The 22,167-nt window shown below is 36.9% G+C and overlaps 1 protein-coding gene across 24 annotated transcripts in view; it reads right to left on the bottom strand.

Annotated features, from left to right (window-relative positions):
- The window catches only part of PIKFYVE (phosphoinositide kinase, FYVE-type zinc finger containing), a 92,469-nt gene that overhangs the window by 41,147 nt on the left and 29,155 nt on the right, over window positions 1–22,167 (bottom strand). For 18 of the 24 annotated variants that reach the window (XR_002516257.2, XR_002516258.2, XM_009182912.4 and 15 more), the window contains 9 exons: window positions 17,866–18,004; window positions 15,557–15,714; window positions 14,313–14,424; window positions 12,306–12,453; window positions 11,611–11,778; window positions 4,277–4,336; window positions 2,153–2,282; window positions 1,205–1,385; window positions 223–297 (listed from right to left, as the gene is read on the bottom strand). Coding sequence is in view for 22 of the 24 variants with exons in the window: in XM_009182912.4 (XP_009181176.2) it covers window positions 223–297; window positions 1,205–1,385; window positions 2,153–2,282; window positions 4,277–4,336; window positions 11,611–11,778; window positions 12,306–12,453; window positions 14,313–14,424; window positions 15,557–15,714; window positions 17,866–18,004 (1,171 nt within the window). In the remaining 2 variants the exon portion in view is untranslated. Of the gene's footprint in view, window positions 1–222; window positions 298–1,204; window positions 1,386–2,152; window positions 2,283–4,276; window positions 4,337–9,817; window positions 11,779–12,305; window positions 12,454–14,312; window positions 14,425–15,556; window positions 15,715–17,865; window positions 18,005–22,167 lie in introns of those variants that run through there. The other 6 variants (XM_009182919.4, XM_009182920.4, XM_009182930.3 and 3 more) reach the window with 4 other exon arrangements.

Raw genomic sequence — 22,167 nt, 5'->3', positions numbered from 1 at the left:
TTCCTCCTTCTGTCTGGTGAATTCCCATTATTCAAATTCCAATCCATTCATCCTCAGCTCTGGGAAATCTTCCCTGAACCTACCAAATTTCACCCCTATGGCAGACACAGCTGCCTTTCATTGTCCATTGTCCATTTCTTCCATGACTAAGGTGCCCCAACTTGTTACCTAAGCACACAGCCATGGTTTGCTGAACTTCACCGCTGAACTGAATCACATTACCTTTTTATGTGCAATGTTCTTGGTACAAACAAAGCCATTGACAACCACAGAATCAAACTTCTTTCCACCTGGGATCTAATGGAACAATTAAGAAAACAATAAAATTCAATAATAACATGCTTAGAATCTAGTCAGATGTAGGCTATTATTTCTTTCCATTTCTTTTTAACTATTGTGTAATCAAATAAGAACAAAAAATTTCAGGAAATAATTGTTCCTTTCAACCAATGATCAGTGGCATCTCTGTATGACTCTGTTTTCCCATCCCCTATTCTCTAATGTACTATACTAGGACTCTAAAGTACTCACTGACTGAATAAACTAGTGCCATGTGGCAGTTAACACTACTGTTTAAATTAAATATCACAGGGAAAAAGCACACACAGGACTCCATTACTATCTAAATCAGAGGTGTCCAGTCTTTTGACTTCCCTGGGCCTCACTGGAAAATGAATTGTATTGGGCCACACATAAAATACACTAACAACAGTGGATGAGCTTAAAAAAAAATCACAAAAAATGTCGTAATATTTTAAGAAAGTTTACGAATTGGTGTTGGGCTGGATTCAAAGCACTCTTGGGCAGCATGCAGCCCACAGGCCACGAGTTGGACAAGCTTGATCTAAATAAAGCAAATTACCCACTGCTTTTCCTCAGAACAGTGATCATAATCTGTGAGAATAGGGTTTCTCATAGCTGACGTGTCAAGAAGAGGAAGTAAGTAAGGAAGAACCTGTATCGGTTTGAGTTCCCAACCCATCTCTGATATAACTCATCCTTTCCATTCACCTCTCACTTCCTATGCGTGGCTTCCATGACTCCTAAGTGCACTGCTAACAAACAAAGCAGACAGCAAAACCTCCTACTCCTCATCTAGCAACCCTCAGGGTAATGACTCCTTTTAGATTACCATTAAGAGAAAAATTATAATCAGTCCTGCCTCATCACTTCCTAGCATTAGTAAAACATTAGCAGAGCTCACTTTTTTGATGTGGACAAACTGACGGATATCCATGTCATCATCCTGGTTCTTGACATCAGGTCGGACTGTCTGAACAACCTGGCAGACCAATGACACGATGATGTCCCTCCAAGATGATGACAGTGAGTCACTATGGAGCAACTGCTGGAGTAGTGCCATCATGTGGTTATGATTAGCTGAACTATAAAAATATTATAAGAAAGAAGTTTGCATAGTTAATACTGCCAGAGACAATAATTCTGATGATAAAACAGTCTACAAAGAAATAAACATTTCAATTACGGTTCACAGATAAGATTTTCCAGGTCAATATCATTCTTTCATTATATCTGTACCTTAAGGATTTTGCATATAAATGAAATCTGAATATCTTCCACTAAGAAGTTCCCTGCAACTGACTGAAATGAAATTTTAACACGTAAAATGGGGACAGACAAGCAGAGTTTGGGGCTCTTGGTTTTTCTGTTTTTTTCTCTGAGACAAAGTCTTGCTCTGTTGCCTAGGCTGGAGTATAGTGGCGTGATCTCAGCTCACTGCAACCTCCACCTCTTGAGTTCAAGCAATCCTCCTATCTCAGTCTCCCAAGTAGTTATGATTACAGACTCACACCACCACGCCTGGCTAATTTTTGTATTATTAGTAGAGACAGGGTTTTACCATGTTGGCCAGGCTGGTCTCAACCTTCTGACCTTGTGATCCTCCCGCCTCGGCCTCCCAAAGTGCTGGGATTACAGGCATGAGCTGCCGCACCCAGTCGGGGCTCTTGGTTTTATAAGAAATGTAATCACAAGTCAAAATAGGCTTTATTTCCTAAGTAATCTTAGTATTTTTTACTTTCTAAGGAAAAAGAAAAATACCTCCCTTTTTAAGAGGAATGATGCATACGCTTATCAAGTCACTGAAGATAATAAAAGTGAAAAATTAAAATTTAAAATTTCATTGCCTTACAGCAACCTCTCCATGGCTTGTTTCTCCCCATTCTCCTCCCTCAGGAGCTCCAGGTTGTTATGATGCCAGCCCAAAGGTGTGAAAGGCAGCTCTTTGGATTTTTCCTCTACTCGACGATTAAATAAGGATTCTAAGTACAATATAAAATAAGAAGTTATTACTTCATTGTCCTGTTTTATACCACCTACTCATGTATTTAGAAATTGCCCTTTCTCTTTATAAATGTTTTAAGTTAGCCAACATAAATTATTGGCGTAAAAAGGCAAGAACATGTAATGAACATATAAATAAAATGCATAAGAAAATACACACAAATACGTAAAATACACTAAAAATACAGAAATGCAAGAATTAAGAAGAGCAATAATTGGCAACCGCCAAAATCAGAAACAGAACTGTGAAAATCAAATGTACGTAACTAAGACTCTCAAGCCAATAATTATAAGCACAGCTTCTGAAAAGCAAATAAAATGAAATTTTTGCTTCTCTTTTTAATTTTTAAAAAGGAGGGTGTTAATATCCCCTTAAAATCACAAACTGGGCAGGGCATTGTGGCTCACGCCTGTAATTCCAACACTTTGGGAGGCCGAGGTGGGGAGATCACCTGAAGTCAGGAGTTTGAGACCAGTCTGGCCAACATGGAGAAACCCCATCTCTACTAAAAGCACAAAAATTAGCTGGGCGTGGTGGTACATGCCTGTAATCCCAGCTACAAGGGAGGCTGAGGCAGGAGAATCACCTGAACCTGGGAGGAAGAGATTGCAGTGAGCCAAGGTCACGCCACTGCACTCTAGCCTGAGTGACAGAGCGAGACTCCATCTCAAAAATAGAAAAAAAAAAATCACAAACTGAAAAGTGCATTCAACAGAAATCTAAATGCTGGCAGAACACATGATAGCGTGGGTGATGAATTTTCAAGAAAGAAGCTCAGCTCAGATAATCCCAAAACAACAGATGACAGTGCAGAAAGTCTATTCAGACAATCTTCAATAGTGTTTCTCTTTCAATATTGGCACAGAGGTTTTTTAACAAAATTTTAGCAAGAGACTCAAAAACATAAATATTAAAACATAATAAATAGCATTTATGTAGAATTTGTGTAAAATCTTTAAATTTTTTAAAGATGAGTGAAAACAGATCAAGACAAAAAATTAATAATAAATGCTTAACAAAAAAAAATATGTTCACTAAATAACTGTTGAATAATCTGACCAAATAAGTGGAAAGAAAAGAAGTAGGAAATGCTTACAAAAATTCTCTAACCTGTCCTCTCTTAAAAGCAAAACAAACAAAAAACTTCCAACAGCCCAGCAGATTACACAGTAAAGTATATGTCCATGACATGTGAAATACAAGAACTGCGCATTTCAATTACATAAAGGGCCACTCTGTGAACTTCTAGCTGAACCAGATGCTTGGAGGTGAATTTAGAAGCACTGTCAAGCTATCAGATAAGCTGCAGTGGCCTCCTTGTACCAGCTTGCCTTCTCTCTTTGATTTGAAACGCTGGGAGCCAAGAAGGAAGGGAAATTTTCTCCTATTATCTGAGGCCTAACCAGTGGAATACTATGGACCAATTAAGAATGTCTTTACTCTAGGAAGCTAAGCTAAGTGGGGAAGGAATAGGAGAAGGCTAATACTTTTCTATTCTCCTTTTGTGTCCAAAAGAAATTTATCAGCAGAGTTAGTTCTTTATCCTCTCCTGCCTACTTCTCTTCCTCACTCCACAGGACAAGCAGCATCCTTAACTGGAGATCTGCCTGTGGGCTTTTTGACAAATTTGGCAATCCTTGATGAGATGTATATCAATACTTAATATTATATTCACAATATAGTTAAGTGTAAACTATGTCTTTAAAAGAATTAAGTTCAAATTCTACTTAAAAGTTTTTAAACAATTACTTTTCACATCAGAGACCTCCTTCTTGCAAACCAAGTCCAAGTTTACATTCTTGGTTCTCAACACTCTCAAAATCATTATACACATTAAAAATTGTGTTCCTATACTACCATAATCAAATATAGTTTCAGCACCTTCTCTATGCCAATCAATGTGCTAAGCCCTAAGTATACCCTCATGAACAAAAGAGACACCATTCCACATACAGCTTTTTATAAACTTACCTTTGATGAAAGCGTCACTTATTGAGAGCTGTTGTCCTCCAATGTCAGAAATCAAATACTCTGCATACCAGGGAGACAACAGAGAGGAGGAAGGAAAGGAGAGACATATGACTATAAATATGTCAGCATAATTATATAGCAAAAACACCCACACACAAAATATTACTCATACTAAACCCATCACTGCCCAGCAAATTCAAGAAAGTTTTGGGTCAAAATGCCTCTTGATACTTGTTCTATGCACTTCATACTAAACTTAAGCAGACTTGCATTAATAATGCAATAGAGCCATGAAACAATTCTCCTTAATTCAAATGTCAGATAGAGAAACATTTTTCTCTTACCAAAACCAACCGGTTTATGAACATTAAGATCTTCAGATACTTGTACGACCATCCTAAAGCATTACAGTTCTTTTCACATGTAACTTGATGATTTAACAAATAATCACTTTGCCTATGCACAAAGTAGTTCACAGAGAACCCACCTGATAAAACAATACAAACTTTTTTAAAATTTCAGAATATAAGCTATAAAACAAATTAATACAGAAGTGACATTGGCAGGAAAAAAGATAAAACTCATCAGTATTTGTACTAGTTCCGAATAAGCATTTTTGTTTTTCAAAAATTATACCAAACACTGCCGAATTTTTGCTAGACATTAACTGAACACATTCTGAAGGCTTTTAATAAATAAAAAAGTTTTCTTACTAGTGAAACTTACTCTTTACTTCCCCATGAACTTTCTCTAGGTCTGTGACCAAGCATAGCTCAAATGGGGTTCTTTCCACTATGCAAATTAAAACACGATGCATGTTAACTCCTTTAAGGTAAAGGTTCTCCACAAAATTTTCTCCAAGTTCATTTATAAACAACTGGGCTTTAAAAGTTACTATGTTTATAAGCCAATATGCTCATCCTTCCAACCAGGAAACAAAGAAAATATTTTATTTAGAAAGTTCAAGTGCACTATGCCAAATACAATAAAATCGAGTATGTGGACAAGACAGATGTTATACTTTATTTCTACTCTTCCCTTACAGAAATGAGTAACACCAAATTCTCTCAGTTCAATTAATGTACTGTTCTTTACCAGCCTTCTCACACTAAAGCTTAATTGTATCTATGAGACTCCAGAAATGGTGGATTTTCCCCATTTAGTTATGAAAAAAATTAAGCCTACAGAAAATGCTGTATACCATCCACCTGAGTTCAACAATTGTTAAGGATTTGCCATATATGTGTATGTTTCTTCCCTCCAATCACTCAAAGTTACATATATGACACTTTACCACTAGGACATCAGCACAACTCTCATAAAAATAAGGGTATTCTTCTCTATAGCACAGTATTATTTACATATTTGAGAAAGTTAACAATGTCTTAATAGCACAGAATTAAACCATACTCAAGTTTATCCAACTCTCCCCAAAATGTTTTCTAATCAACAGGTTTTTTCTCAAGCCTTGATGCAATCAAGTTCACACATGGCATTTGGTTCCTGTATCTCTTCATTCTCTTTTAATCTAGAACAGATCTCCTTTTTTCCTTTTCATAAAATGAACTGTAAAAGAACCCGGGTTATTGTTCTGTGGGATGTCCCACATTCTGAGTACAATCGTTTTCTCATGGTGTGTTTAACTTGCTCCTCTATCCCATGTTTTCCTGTACACAGAAAACTGCATCTAGAGGTTTACAGAAGTCATGGTTTTCACCTTCTTCTCTAGGTTCTACTTGCTAACTTTCCAAGAATAGTTCAGAATCCTGCTTGCAACACATAGTAAAATATATTTTAATTGTACAATTCCCTAAGACCAATAATGAAAAATTAAGTTTGAAAATAGGGTTTTCTCACTTAAGATAGAAAGCATAAGTAGTATTTTTTAAAGTACAGATATTTCAACCAATTTTATAAATCCAATTTTCCTCAGCCTTAAACAATATAGGACAATCCATAAGAAAATATTTAATAAGTACTACCTTTAATTTCAACGTAAAGATTTAAAAAATTCCCATTTGTTTTTATACAAAGGGAATGAAAACCAGAGGCAGAAGAATTCTATTATTCTTTCACATAACTACCAGTCTCCCTGGAAATCTTTATTTTCTTGTAATCAGTGTTCATCTTGACTGTAACACTGAGCAAACTATTACAACTTCACAAGAAAAAAAAATGTAAGAATAACTCTTGTTAGTATGTTAAAAACTAAGAGAGAACTGTGAAAGCCAGCTATATTTATTAAGAGATTTATGAAGTCTTCAAATTATAAGGTTGCAAATGACCTAAGACGTCAATTTAATAATTATGTTCTTCCTAATGCTGGAACCTTCTCTATAATATTCTCACTGAGTAGGTTAAAAGATCATAATTTATTTTTAATTCTAGATCTAGGTTTTTCATTTCACAGATTTAGAATTAAAAGAAAATTTAGAAGTCCCCAAGTCTATGTAACCCATCACCCAATGTGGGCATCCGTCCTCAATAACTATGACAAGTGAACATTCAGACACAACCTGGACACTTCCCATGCACAGTGGCAAAAGTTCACTACTCCTGACTACTGAATCTATTTCTTCCTTCAGCCATATGCAAAATAAATATAATTTCTTTCAGGTACTCTTCAGATACCTAAAGGCAACACCAAGTCTTCTTTTCTCCATTTCAAATAGTCCAGATTCCCTTATCACAGTTTTCAGATGTCTTAGGATCCTGGCAACCTCGCTCTATTCATAAATCAGAACTGAACACAAAACATTAAATTGGATCCTCATTCTAGACATTATATGGCCACTAACGAAATCTATTATTGCACTGGGGGGTGCGGAGGGGTTGATACATCACACTCTTAAATTTGCAAATAACTAAAACTTAGATCTTTATCACACAAATTATTAAGAGTGACTTTCTCCAAAGTACTAATAGTAAATGTGTTAAGCCTTATTATTATATTATGTTTAACTGTGTTAACTATCATCTTGTTAGTCTCAATCTATTGCTTGAGAAAATCAAGATTTTTAAATGTCAGTTCTGCTATCCAACACACTAGCCATTCTTTCCAGATTTTAATTATTTGTGGATCTAAAAAACATTAAAAGTGCTGACCAAAAAAAAAGTGGTGAACAACACTAAATACAGAGAGTCAAATCCCTATAACATAACCCAGGAGCAACCGCTTCCTGTTGACATCAAATTATTAATTATCCTTTCAATATTTTGTACAACAAGCTACAAATCCACGTGTTAACACCAGTAGTGGGCCAGGTGCAGTGGCTCACGCCTATAATCCCAGCACTTTAGGAGGCCGAGGCTGGCGGACTGCCTGAGGTCAGGAGTTCGAGATCAGCCTGACCAACATGGTGAAACCCTGTCTCTACTAAAAATACAAAAATTAGCCGGGCGTGGTGGCTGGTGCCTGTAATCCCAGCTACTTGGGAGGCTGAGACAGGAGAATCGCTTGAACCCGGAAGGCGGAGTTTTCAGTGAGCCAAGATCAGGCCATTGCACTCCAGCCTGGGCAACAAGAGCAAAACTTTGTCTCAAACAAACAAAAAAAACAAAAAACAAAAAAACCCAAAAAAAAAACACCACTAGTAGTGGTATCATAAACTCTTACATTCACCAAACACACTACACTCTTTGTGTTTTTCATATTAAAAGCTCACACTAAGTAGAATGGTGGTTACCAGAGGTTGAGGAAGTGAAGGGAATGGGGTTATGCTGGTCAAAGAGTAAAAAGTTTCATTCAGACAGGAAGAATAAGTTTTTGAGAAATATTGTACAGCATGACGACTATAGTTAATAACAGTATATTGTATATTTCAGAATTGCTAAGAGTAAATTTCAAAGGTTCTCACCACTAAGAATAATAAGGATTTTTTTTTGTTTTTAAGATAAAAGTCTCACTCTGTCATCCAAGCTGGACTGCAGTGGCAAAATCATGGCTCACTGCAGCCTCAACCTGCTGAGCTCAAGCAATCCTCCCTCCTCAGCCTCCCAAATAGCTGGGACCACAGGTGCATACCACCACACCCACCTAATTTTTTTGTATTTTTTGTAGAGATGGGGTTTTGCCACATTGCCCAAACTGGTAGTTTGTTGTGCAAAATATTGAAAGGATAATTAATAATTTGATGTCAACAGGAAGGGGATGCTCCTAGGTTATGTTATAGACTCAAGCAATCCGCCTGCCTCAGCCACTCTAAGTGCTGGGATTACAGGCATGAGTCACTGCACCCTGGCCCAACAAAAAGGATTTAAAATGATGAATATGTTCATTAGCTTGGTTTAATAAACATATCCATCATTTCAAATCCTTACTTGTTCCTTAATCATTCCATATTTTATACATATATTGTAACATCTTTTTATATCCCATAAATACATACAATTAAAATTTGTCAATTTACAATTTAAAAAATAAAGCTCATACAGACTCCAAAGCCTGTGCTTTAAACAAATAAATATGACCATTGCCTTTGCCTCTTTTAACATATTTCAAGTACGAAATCGTCCTCTTTGTCTACAAAGCTATTGAGAGATCATTAAATGTCTTACTAACATCAACAAAGATAGTATCTCTCATAGTTTTCTGATTTATCAATCTTGTATCACCATAAAAAATGGAAATGGGGTTGTTTTGGAATGACTTATTTTGGTTAACCAACACTGGTGCCCAGTTACCACCAATTCCTTGTCTAAATACCACAGACCATTCTGTTCACTACACTTCTCTACATTTTTCCAGCCTTCAATGTCACATCAAGAACCCATCTTTAAAAAAAAATAATAATGCATCTATCACTACAGTCATCTAGACTCTCTCCTACTCTTTGCAACTCGTCAAAGATAACAAACTCTGGCTCCATGATCCCAGATCCAAAGTCTTTCAATAACCTGGTATATAGTTTGCCTAAACCTGGCAACAGACTTATTTAAAAAACCATTAATTCTCTATCTCTTTATTACCCTGGACTTCACTTTCCTCTTAACCACGTGTATTCTTTTCTGATAAGATTAGTCTAAAGAGTGGGGAGGAAAAAAAGCCTTCTTTTAGTCATCAATCAATATTACATAACTTTCCCAAATAACTGGCCTAGTTTTTCTTTCTACTAAACTTTAAATCTTTCTCAGATATCCTTGGCATTTTCTCCAACCTTCAGTGCAAGCTGGACTTCTATTATACTGTCATTTTTCTTAAAAGTGCTGTCCCCTCTTTCAGATTTATTCCCCTATGCAAGTTGCCACTTACAACTTTGATAGGCAATCTGTTTAAAAGATTGAGGGCCAGGCACAATGGCTCATGCCTGTAATCCCAGCACTTACGGAGGCCAAGGTGGGTGTGGATCACTTGAGGCCAGGAGTTCAAGACCAACATGGTAAAACCCCATCTCTATTAAAAATACAAAAAATTAGTCAGGCATGGTGGTGTGCACTGGTAATCCCAGCTACTCAGGAGGTTGAGGTGGGATAATCACTTGAACCCAAGAGGTGGAGGTTGCAGTGAGCTGAGATCGCACAACTGCACTCCAGCCTGTTGTCTCTTAAAAAAAAAAAAAAAAAAGGGATTGAGATCAGGGAGGTTCGAAAGGAGTCATATTTTTGTTAACTGCAGGTGTTTCTCCTGTCAATTTCCTTGGAGACACAATCTGGGGTTGTTACCATAACAATGTCATTTTTGGAGCCTCCTGCTCCATTCCACTCCACATGTTCTCAAGTTAGGTTTTCAAAAGTAAGTATCTGACTGTGCTCAGCAGTCTATCCTTTGCTATTACAAACTCTTATGATGACAGGTCACTCTTCAAGATTTTCAGAACTCCTTTAACATTCCAAGAGGTGAAATCATCAGCAAGTCAAAAGTGGACTTCATATTCTGCTTACAGCAAAATGCAATTGCCAACAGATGTGTCCAGAGAACAGATGTTCATCATCTGTGTGCCCCTGACCCACATCTGCAAGTTTATATTCAAAACCTTCATAATATCCCCCATGTGACCACCATCTGTAGTTAATTCTCACATAAGTGTCATATCTGCTTTTCCATCCTTTCATACTCACCCAAATATTCTCCATCATTTTTCCAGTTTCTGTTTTGAGGATTTCCATAAAGATGTCTATCTTATTCATGTTCAATGTTAGTCACATCTCCTCATTAACACACCCTCTCTAAATTTCTTATTTTTAAATAACATATTCCTTTTTATTACTATAACTCTTAAGTATCATTTTACCACATTTTGATAATAGCTAATACTGACAATTATGAGAAATTTGTTGGAGAAATATAAACTTGTATCAAATCATTTTAGTATAAATGTTTGGTTCAAAAGCTTCTGTTTTCTGATCTATTTTTAGGCTCAAAATAGAGTGCGCAAAACTTAGGCAACCATTTCAGATCTAAGTAAGGAGACAATTCTACTTTAGACAGTTATATGTTTAAAATACAAACTCCAGGTAAAATCATGGAATAAAGTGCTTCATCTTTATAATATTGATTTTTCAGTTATTACGACATAACGAAATCCTACATTTATTTATTTACTCATGCATTTTTTACTTATTCACTTTTACACAATCCCATGATAGGACCATAATTTAAACTGGCTTTTAATTATATCCAATAAAGTAAGCCTCATCATCCATTTTAACAACAGGCATTTCTTATAAGCTGCTATGTTAGATTTTAGTAATGTTTACCTCTTTCTCCTTTTACACAAAATGTCTTTTGAATATGATCACTACTATTTTTGAGCCAACAGACTAAAGCATCAAATAAGATAGCTAAAAATAATGAATTCATTTTACATTAGAGAAGAAATTGTTTTAATACACATAGAATATACATAATAAGCATTATGAATTACTGTGGAGGTATTTTGGAATGTGTGAATGATTTTCCCCCAATCTAGTTCAAGCATCTTAATGAGTTTAGTGAAATATTATGTTACTGGGTAACGGCAAAGGCAAACAGGCTTTAAAATGTTAAATGAAGAAAGAGAAAAGAATAGAGCAGAACATCCATGTTATAAATGCAAAGAAATGCCACCTTGGAAGTTGCACATTATGGGAAGAGCAGTCAGATGTGGTTCCTTTTAAAGACTACAAGCTTTAAACTGGGCATGGTGGTGCTGAGGAAGAAAACAAGAAATAAAAGGAATCAACCAAAAAAGGTATGGGGAGGAGGTGTGGGAGAAATGAGAAAGGGTAGAACAAAACCCACACCAAATCCCCTCAGCCACATGGGACAGAGGAAGCCAGAAAGACAGGCTGGCATGAGATCCTATGGCCCAGCTGTCCAGCCTGTGTTTGGATTCCAGATGGTGACTACCTCCTACCTTTTTGGTCAGCAGGGTGAGGGGGCACATGTGGGTACTTGGAGGGCTTCTTGATATGGAAGTTCACGTTGTCCAGCTCCACGTTCAGGCTGATAGAAGCGGCTGAGTCACTGTCCACTGTGGACTGGAAACTGCTGACTGATGTGCGCTTGCTAGGACTGGCAGAATCTTTTAGTGTTGGGAAGGGGAAAGAAATATAGGGAGAGGAGGGGAGTAAAAATGGGTTTTATCAGGGTATTGGAGGAAAGGAGAAAAATGTTTTTTTAATATACAAGCCCAATGTGCAATACCAAAATGGATACAGTATTTTCATGTACTTCTGTGTAGACTTAATAAAATTTGAACAAGTTAAATGTAAAATCAATTTTTAAAATGAAGAAATATATTGGAGGTTCTGCAGAGAGAAAGTCTGATATCATAGTGAAGAGATGAGAAAGTTGTCTGCTGCCATATTATTAGTTCAGTTATTTTTAAGCTGCTGCAAACTATAGACTATGGTAAAATCTAGAAGTGTCAGCCTAACAAGTTGGTTTAAGAAAATACTGTATCTAAGACAAAGACTGCTATCAGATGTTTCCATTTAGTTGGAGCCATAAATCATAAAGCGGAATTATTTCAACAAACAAGGTAATCATTTTATCATTCATACACAGTAACAACCCATCAACACTAAAATGTTAGAAAGTTAAACTCACTAGCCAAATTATCGTCACCTTCTTCAGCTATCTGTTCTGTGTCACTGTCATCAAACTTTATGTCTTTAAACCAGGATGGTTCAGAGTGTCCTTCCACGGAGTTCACCGAGTCACTGTCTGGAGAAGGCGTCTCAGAAAATTCTGTACTCTGAAAGGATGAAGACAGGATCCAAGCAATTGGCCCTCAATGGCAACAATGTTAAGGCTGTCACACTACAAATAAATTGTAGTCCAATATTTCTACGAACTTAACAACTGAATTTATATAAAAATAAACAAATTAGCAAAAACTAAGTTATAAACCAGAATCATACTGACGATTCCACTCTTTAAAACTGTAATTTTCATTAACTAGAAGACTTAAGTTGTATATTAAGAACAAAACATTTTTTTAATACAGATTTTAGAGTGTTTTATTTCATGCCTTAGTCCTGAGAGTGAAGATAGCTTAGAATTTATTTTAGCTCTGGGGAAACTCTCTCCAGAACACATATTGGAAAATAAATTTTAATCAATCACACCACACCAGTATTTGGAGTCATTTGTCTCTTCTAACCATTGACTTTCCAATTTTAGTTCACAAAGGTGTTACTAAACATTACACAGCTGACCCTTGAACAAGGGTTTAAACTGCACGGGTCTATTTATATGTAGATTTTTTTTTCTGCCTCTGCAGACAGCAAAAGCAATCTCTTCTTTTCCTCCCTCCTCCTCAGCCTACTCAACATGAAACAATGAGGATGAAGACTTTTGTGAGGATCCATTTCCACTTAATGAATAGTAAGTAAAGTTCCTCTTCCTTATGATTTTCTTCATGTTTCCGTAGCTTGCTTTATTGTAAGAATATGGTATATAATACACACAACATACAAAATATTGTAAGAATATGGTATATAATACATACAACATACAAAATATGTATTAAATGCCTGTTATTAATAAAGATTCCAGTCAACAGTAAGCTATTAGTAGTTAAGTTTTGGGGAAGTCAAACATCGGTGAATTTTCAACTCTTCAGGGGGTCAGTATCCCTAACTCTTAAGGGTTGGCTATATATACATGTTTGCCTGTGTGTATATATATGTATATATATGTTTATATGTGTGTGTGTATATATAACCCACATATTGTATCAAATTACATAAACCAAGAGTGAACGTATATCTTTTTCTGAAGTTGTATCTTTAAATAATTTCCACTTCCCTAAAGCAAAAAAATATATATTCATCAATATACCATTGTTTTTGTTTGTTTGTTTGTTTGTTTTGAGATGGAGTCTTGCTCTGTTATCCAGGCTGGAGTGCAGTGGCGCAATCTCAGCTCACTGCAAGCTCCACCTCCCGGGTTCATGTCATTCTCCTGTCTCAGCCTCCCAAGTAGTTGGAACTACAGGCACCCACCACCACGCCTGACTAATTTTTTGTATTTTTAGTACAGACGGGGTTTCACCGTGTTAGCCAGGATGGTCTCGATCTCCTGACCTCAGATGATCTGCCCGCCTCGGCCTCCGAAAGTGCTAGGATTACAGGTGTGAGCCACCGCACCTGGCCATCATCACTATTGTTATACAATAGTGCTAGAGTCAAAATTATTTCAATAGATGTCATAAAATTTTTCATTGTATTACTTATACTCTCAGTTAGTTCTAAAAACATAGGCATAATAAAACCAAAAACCATTAAAGTTAAATGATAAGCAACTATAAACACCATAAAGCCAAATTTAAGAACTACCACACCAACTAAAAAAAGTGTTTGATTCTTATTCTTTTCCTTTTTACTGTCTGATCAAATTTAAAGTAAACAATAAAATGTTTGATTCTAATGGCAGCTTTTTCATTATTGCTGCCTGCCAAGTAAAAAAAAAATGTTTTAACTTTCCTCAAACAGCAGGAAAAAATGTTAGAAAAAATGATCTTCTAATAAACTACTTTTTATTCCCACTGATGAAGAAAGACTATAAAATAAGCTTGCTACATTCTAATTGGCAGTAAACACTGAAAAGTACCTGCAGTGGTCTATAGAGCGCATACTCATCTCTGAAAAGCTGGTCGTGATGACTAACACAATCCAGCCAACGTCCATCAACCATTGCTTGTCCAATCGCTATAGCTTGTGCCCTGAATCAAGACCCACAAAAATGAAAAGTTTTAAAAGTCAATCAGAACAGTTAAGTACCAGATAAGACACAACCTTAAATTTTTTTTTCAGTTCTAATCAGAATTAGAATTTCATATGGCCCTTGGATAAGTAAAGGACAAAACAAGAGAGAGTTAAAGCAAATTACAAGATTCTTCCAGGTACTATAGTAAAGGACAAGAAACTACTGGTAAGGCAGTCCTAACAAAACCTAATTTTAATAACAGCAAGCATTGACTGAGTATTCAATGCATGCACAACCCTGTACTTAACAGATTTAAAAAATGTTGAGAAAAGCTCCTACCTTCAAGGAGCTTAGTTTTAATAAGACAATACCAAACATTACAGATACAGGCATAAAATATGTATACATATATACATGAAATAGACACTTAATGACACATTACATTATATGGCATTTCACAATTCATAAAGCACTTCAGCCAATATTATTTCATCCCCCCCAGTTTATTCAAAGGACCACATAATTTTCCTCATATTGAAGAAGTCTCAAAGAGATTGAATAATGTGACTAAAAGCACAAAGCAAAAAAATATATACAGCCAAAATTGCAACCAGGGCTTTACTGCTTAAAGCTATTTCTCTCCTTACTTCTTTACGTACCTTTTTCTTCCCGTGAGAGGAGTAGTAGCTAATCTGAGAAAACAGTAAAAGCTAGGGTATATGTGTATTTGAAAAGCAGGACCTGTTACTCTTTTTTATAAATGATTTGTGAGGCAAGCTAGGACCTGACAGGCATAGCTCACAGACTAAATACTCAACACAGGTTACAACCTGTCTAGATTAGTGAACAGTAGCTGAGGAATTCTTTGGCCTTAGGTTCCAGCTACATTCTCTAATCCTGCTTTGCTAGAGAGTTCTTCTGCTTTTAATAAGGTAAATTAAGATCCCATTTGGCTCCTTGTACTCCTTGCATCTGTTCTCTGCTGGTTAAAACTCAGACTGGAGGAGGGTTAAATAATTAGCACAATAAACCATCAATCAGATAAAACAAAAAGCACCCTAACTCTACAAAGAAATCTGTAACTCTTACTATCTTCAAATATGTTTTCTCATTCAAAACATAGAAACCTCTTTCTAAGATCAGAATACCTTGTGGCAATGTGCCCATTTCGGATTAGCCAGTTGACTAATTCCTTTCCTACAATGCAGTTGGGATGCGTTCTCAACCAGTACCGGTGATCCTGAAACTCCATTCCACTGCTGTGATGGCAGATTTTTTTCCACAGGTCCTTTAACTGAACACTGTCCTGCAATCACATTAACAGCAAGTAGTTACTCTTTAGAAAAATGTTATATACCTTTTCAGATGTTTTCCTGTGATTTTGAGACTCATAAAAGGAAACCTAATTTGGATGTCTTTATGGTAGCTAACTCACACAATTTAATACAAATGACATATACATGGGAACAGCTTGAACTCAGCTCATCTAATTCCAAACGTAACTTTTTCTCTTGAAAACCAACTATTCCAAATACTTCTTTTTTCAATCAATGGCACATCTCCTATTTATGTATTCTTCTTTGGAGATAGGGCAAGGCAGAGGGAGACAACAGTTAATCACACTAACCTAAGGTAACTGTTCCTAGAGGCTTTCACTCCACCAGATCTCACCATGTACCCAACTGCCAGATGAGTTTTTTTTTAAAGGAAGACCTTCAGTAAATTACTCCCTTCTCAAAAAAATTCTGAATGTTCCTCAGCAACTAAAGGTTCAAATCTACATCTGTAAGTACAGAATTCATTGCCTTCCACCAGGTAGTCCCAAATAACTTTCCTTTCTCATTGCCCCCAGACTGCTATTTAAACTCTCTCCCAATTAAAAAATCCTACTTCTGGCCATGGAAAATGTTATGCTTATTCTTACCTCTATAACTTTCTTCACACCTTTAAATTAAAGATTCACCTTCCTAACTGCCTATCCAAAACTATTCCATCTCTCAAGGTCCAGTTCAAGTCCTTCAGTTTAAGCCTTTTTCTGATTCCCTCATTAGTAATGAGCTGTTTTTTGAATTCTTACATGACATGTAGTCATATTATTTGACACTTTTTTATTGTTAAAGTAATACTACTTCCACTATTAAGGATCTTCTCCCTGATCTTATTTCTACCTTTTGTGAGTTTGTTGGTTTGTTTGTTGTCTTAGAGACAAGGTCTTGCTATGTTGCCCAGGCTGGAGTGCAGTGGCTATTCATGGCCATGATCACAGCACCCTACAGCCTCAAACCCCTGGCCTCAAGAGTCCTCTTGTCCTGGCCTCCCAAGTAGCTGGGACTACAACTGCGTGCCACCACACCTGGCTCTTACTTCTACTTTTGAATTATAAGCTTAAGGACACAGCCATATCTTCCATTTCTCTGAGTCACTCTTATAATTGAACACAGTATTTTATGCACAGATAAATTCAATAAGCAACTGATTATTTCATATAAACATATAGTATTAAATGTCTGAAAAGTGTTACATGTGTATAACAAACATGCTTCAAAGCTTAAATAGCAATATGGGACCTAAGAGTTAAGCTCTCTTATTATGTAGGTAACTGAATTCTGATTTTACCAGGCAAAAGGGGTAAAGAAAATACTGGCCAGGCATGGTGGCTCACACCTGTAATCCCAGCACTTTGGGAGGCTGAGGCAGGCAGATCACAAGGTCAGGATATTGAGACCATCCTGACCAACATTGTGAAACCCTGTCTCTACTAAAAATACAAAAATTAGCTGAGTGTGCTGGCACGTGCCTGTAGTCCCAGCTACTCACGAGGCTGAGGCAGGAGAATCGCTTGAACCTGGAAGGGAGAGACTGCAGTGAGCCGAGATCCCGCCACTGCACTCCAGCCTGGGGACAGAGTGAGACTCCATCTCCAAATAAAAAAAAAAGGAAAAAAGAAAAGAAAAGAAGAAAATATTAATGCAATGAGTACAGAATACTCGACCCATCGCTCAGGTGATCCTTGTAAAACTGAAGCTAAGCACTTCTGTTTAACTGATACACTATTTCATTTATATGTTTCTTTTTAAAAAGACTCAGTGACAGGCTGGGTGCAGTGGCTCATACCTGTAATCCCAGCACTCTGGGAGCCAAGGTGGACAGATCACTTGAGGTCAGGAGTTTGAGACCAGCCTGGCCAACATGGTGAAACCACATCTCTACTAAAAATACAAAAAATTAGCCAGGTGTGCTGGCACGTGCCTGTAATCCCAGCTACTCAGGAGGCTAAGGCACCAGAATCGCTTGAGTCTGGGAGGCGGAGGTTGCCGGGAGCCAAGATCATACCACTGCACCCCAATCTGGGCGGCACACCAAGACTCTGTCTCAAAAAGAAAAAAAAAAAGACTCAGTCACATAAACATTCTCTATGCTCAAAACTAGCAATAGGTCAAAGATACTGGACCAGTACCAGAAGAATTTTGCGTTCATCCTCAGTGGTCTCTGTCCTAACATATGTTCGGTTAGCCTGGGGACTGACAGATGTCTCATATGAAGGTACCATAGGAGAACCAGATCTATCCAGTGACAGGTTAGTAATGCTGGCTGATCTGGAAATAAAAACAAAAAGTGAAATCACAGGTGTAAATTCTTCTTCAATAAACAGAATTATAGAGAAAATTTATTTTTAAATAAATGATTATTTACCAATGTTAAGGGTACTTTTAAAAGTATTTATGATGGTTATGCATGATACTATCATTGGAAGAAATCTGGTAAAGGATACCCAGAAACTCTCTGTACGATATTTGCAACTCCATGTAAGTCTACATTTTGCAATTCTATGTGTGTCTAAAACTACTTGGGAATAAGTTTAAAAGAAAGTAGCTATGGAAAGATTACAGGAAAACAATTATATGGCTCATATATCAGTAATATTTCAAAGGGAATAGATACAAAGTCTTCTTGTTAAAATGCTGTAAGTTAGTGGATTTTTTGTTTTTTTTAAATAACAAATATAAAGACTGAAACTAAATGCAGAAATCATCTTGCAGATCAGGGTCAGGAAACTATGGCCTACAGGCCAAATCTAGCCTGCTTACAGTTTTTGTATAGCCCATGAACTAAGAAGGTTTTATAGTTAAACATTTGCAATGCAATCAGTCTGATGAAGGGAACACCAATTTTGACGTCCAAATAAGCAAAATGTTATGACCAAAAAAAGAATTCCTTTCTTCTCACTAGTAGACCTATATTTAAAATATTGCCCTCAAGTATTATTACATTATGCTATTTTGTCAGTAAAAAAATTACAAGAAATTTGTTTCTTCTCGTAATATCAGCATTCATACATATCCTTTATTTTAACTCTTGGTAAAGTTACCAAACAAATGACTTAGAAGTGGAATACCAATTGCATCAAGGAAACTTTAATTTATTTAAAAGAAAAGGTAACTAGAAATTTAGTTGGCTTCTATCTAGAAAAAAATTAAACCCAATTTTAGCTTCCACATAAAGGATAACAGGCAAAAGCACCTATGATGTGTTAGACTATATATATATAACTCATTCATTAGGGCAGTATCTGTATCTTCCCACATTTAATCTTCACAGCATCCTATGGAATATGTATTACTAGCTCTATTTTACAGATAAAGAAATCAAGAATTAGGGATTAAGTAATCTGCCTAAAGTAGCTCGACTAATATGTATCAGGGCTGCCACCTACAATTAGGTGGCAATTGAAAAACCGTATTTCCCCAGTATAAGATAAAAATATTTTTAAAATAATTTAAGAAAGTATTCACAGGTTTAGCAAAGTGTCAGTTAATAGGAAACCACTGATATCAAATAGTCAATAAGCAATTTTTTGAAATAATTGGTTATTTATTTCTTGGCATAGTCTTTTAGTGAAAGCTTGCTATTACGTCTTAATTTAATCTCTTTTCCAATGGGTACATTATCCATACATTCTATTTCTCTATCATTCTAACCATTCCTGCACATATTCTAATACAGTGGCAATAACAAAAGAAAATTAGTCAATTTTGCTGTCAAAAGCTCTAATAAGTAGGCTAGTAGCAAGAATCCTGATTAAAATTATATTTAGAGATAGCACTCACTGACTAAATTACATCTTTCCTAAAGACTTACATCAATCTTAGCATTAATTCAAAACACATACATTGTAAATTAGCACAGGTAGCCCTACACTTCTACACGTGCCAACAGGAATACTGTAATTTTCCCCATCTTTTTAAAAAGCCATCTCTTGACTCCACATCCCTTTGCTGCATTTCCCTCTACTTTACAGCAAAACTCCCATCTCCAGTAATTCTTCCATTATCTCTTGAACCCCAAACCCACTGACTGCCTATCAAGATTACCAATGTGTCGTTAGTCAGTTTTCACTCTTCATCTTACTTAACATATCAGCAGCGTAACTCCCCTTCCTTGAAAAACTTTCTCCACTTGACTAATAAGATAAATACCCTCCTGGTTTTCCTGTCACCTCACTGGCCTCTCCCCCGTCTCCTTTTCTGGCTTCTCTTGATTTCTCCAATCTCAGTCCTTAGTCCTTATTTCCTTCCTCCTCACACTCATTCTCTTGATGATCTTCATCCAAGTTCATAGCTTTAAATACCATGCACATGATGACAACATCCAAGTTTATATCTCTACCCTATAGCCCTCCCCTAAATTCTGGATTCATATATCCAACTATTTGACATCTCACTTGGATGACGATATCTCCGATTCACACATCTAAAACCAAACTGTTCCTCCCAGTTGGCAATTCCACCCCTCCAACTGCTCAGGCCAAAGACCTGAGTCATCTTTGATGTCTTTCTGTTGAAGCCTACATCCAGTTGATTAGCAAATCCTATTAGCTCTACAATCAAAATATATTTAGAATTTGTCTATTTCATCCAGGCATAGTGGCTCACACCTATAATTCCAGCACTTTGGGAGGCCGGGCCAATCACCTGAGGTCAGGAGTTTAAGACCAGCCTGGCCAACATGGTGAGACCCTGTCTCTATTAAAAATACAAAAATTCACCAGCCATGCTAGCAGGTGCCTGTAATTCCAGGCTAGCGGAAGGCTGAGGCACAAGAATCGCTTGAACCTTGGAAGCAGAGGTTGCGGTGAGGTGAAATCGCGCCATTGCACTCCAGCCGGGGCAACAAAGTGAGACTGTCTCAAAAAAAAAATGTCATGTCATCCTTCCACAATCCACCCAAAACTCTCCAACAAAGGAAAGGTTTTCAGAGTAGAATGTCAACTAATAAACGTAAAAGCAATGATAGACTTAGAAAAGTCACCATTTTGCAAACATAATAACACTGCATTTCAACAAGTATCATAAATGAATGCTAAAACTATTGACTGAAAAATTAGTAAGATATAGGGTATTCATGCAGTTTCAAAGTATCGGCCGGGCGCGGTGGCTCAAGCCTGTAATCCTAGCACTTTGGGAGGCCGAGACGGGCGGATCACGAGGTCAGGAGATCGAGACCATCCCAACATGGGCTAACATGGTGAAACCCCGTCTCCACTAAAAAATACAAAAAACTAGCCGGGCGAGGTGGTGGGCGCCTGTAGTCCCAGCTACTCGGGAGGCTGAGGCAGGAGAATGGCGTGAACCCGGGAGGCGGAGCTTGCAGTGAGCTGAGATCTGGCCACTGCACTCCAGCCTGGGCGACAGAGCGAGACTCCGTCTCAAAAAAAAAAAAAAAAAAAAAACCAAAGTATCTCCCCTACATATTACTTACTAATTACAAAGGATAAAATAGTAACTTTACAGTGGAGAAACCCAACATGCAAGAGATCAAGTCAGCAACACCAATGGGATAAACTTGTATTGTGTCCTTTATAACATAACAGATTGAGAAGGATGTAGCACTCATGTAGTATTTCTGCCCCAAAACTGCACAGCCCAAATCTAATCATAGGAAGCCTCTGATAAACTTAAATTGATGGGCATTTTACTCAACAATTTGTCTATCTTATTCACAAAGAAAGACTAAGATACTGTTACAGAGTAAAGAAAACCAAGACATATGACAAATAAATTCAAAGTATGATTCTGAACTGGATCACAGATTGGGGGGGAAATCAGTACAAAAAAACATTATTAGGACAATTGGCAAAATCAGAATACCTGCAGTATATTACATAATAGAAATTTACCACTGTTAAAATTTCCTAAATTTGTTATGTAAGAGAGCATGATTGTTGTGAGGAAAAACACTGAAGTATTCAAAACTAAAAAACAGGACTTTCTACTTCTGGTCTAGCACGTGAGCATCTTCACTCCATCTCAACAACTAAAACCTGAACAAACAGAAAAATCATCAATTGTTCTTAGGTCCATTAGAGAAGTGAGGTCGCAAGCCAAATCCTGCTTCAAATACTGCAGAGACAGACAAGCAGATACAAAGGATCACAACTCACTGGAGCAGAAGCTTCCATGGGAACCAATACTAGGGTAGGAAAACCTAAAATCAAATTGACAAATTCCTCAAGGCTCAGTGTAGACATACCAGAGATACAAATTCTAGGTGAACACAGTCATGGGGGTAGTGGGGATGTTTCTGGGAGTTTCACTTCCAGATCTACCATGTCCTCACAGTGAATGTCAGAAAAATTCCCTCCAGCTTCTGGCTTCCAGCAGAGGGAGAGAATAAACAATTTAAAAATACGTCAGATCATTCTGTTCTTCATAACAATTCCGCCCTGAGGAGAAACTATTTTACCAGAGTCTACTAACCT

Source organism: Papio anubis, chromosome 10 (assembly GCF_008728515.1).
Source record: "Papio anubis isolate 15944 chromosome 10, Panubis1.0, whole genome shotgun sequence".
Classification (NCBI taxonomy): domain Eukaryota; kingdom Metazoa; phylum Chordata; class Mammalia; order Primates; family Cercopithecidae; genus Papio; species Papio anubis.
Note: the sequence above shows the minus strand (reverse complement) of the source record. Positions and strands in the feature narration are given on the sequence as shown.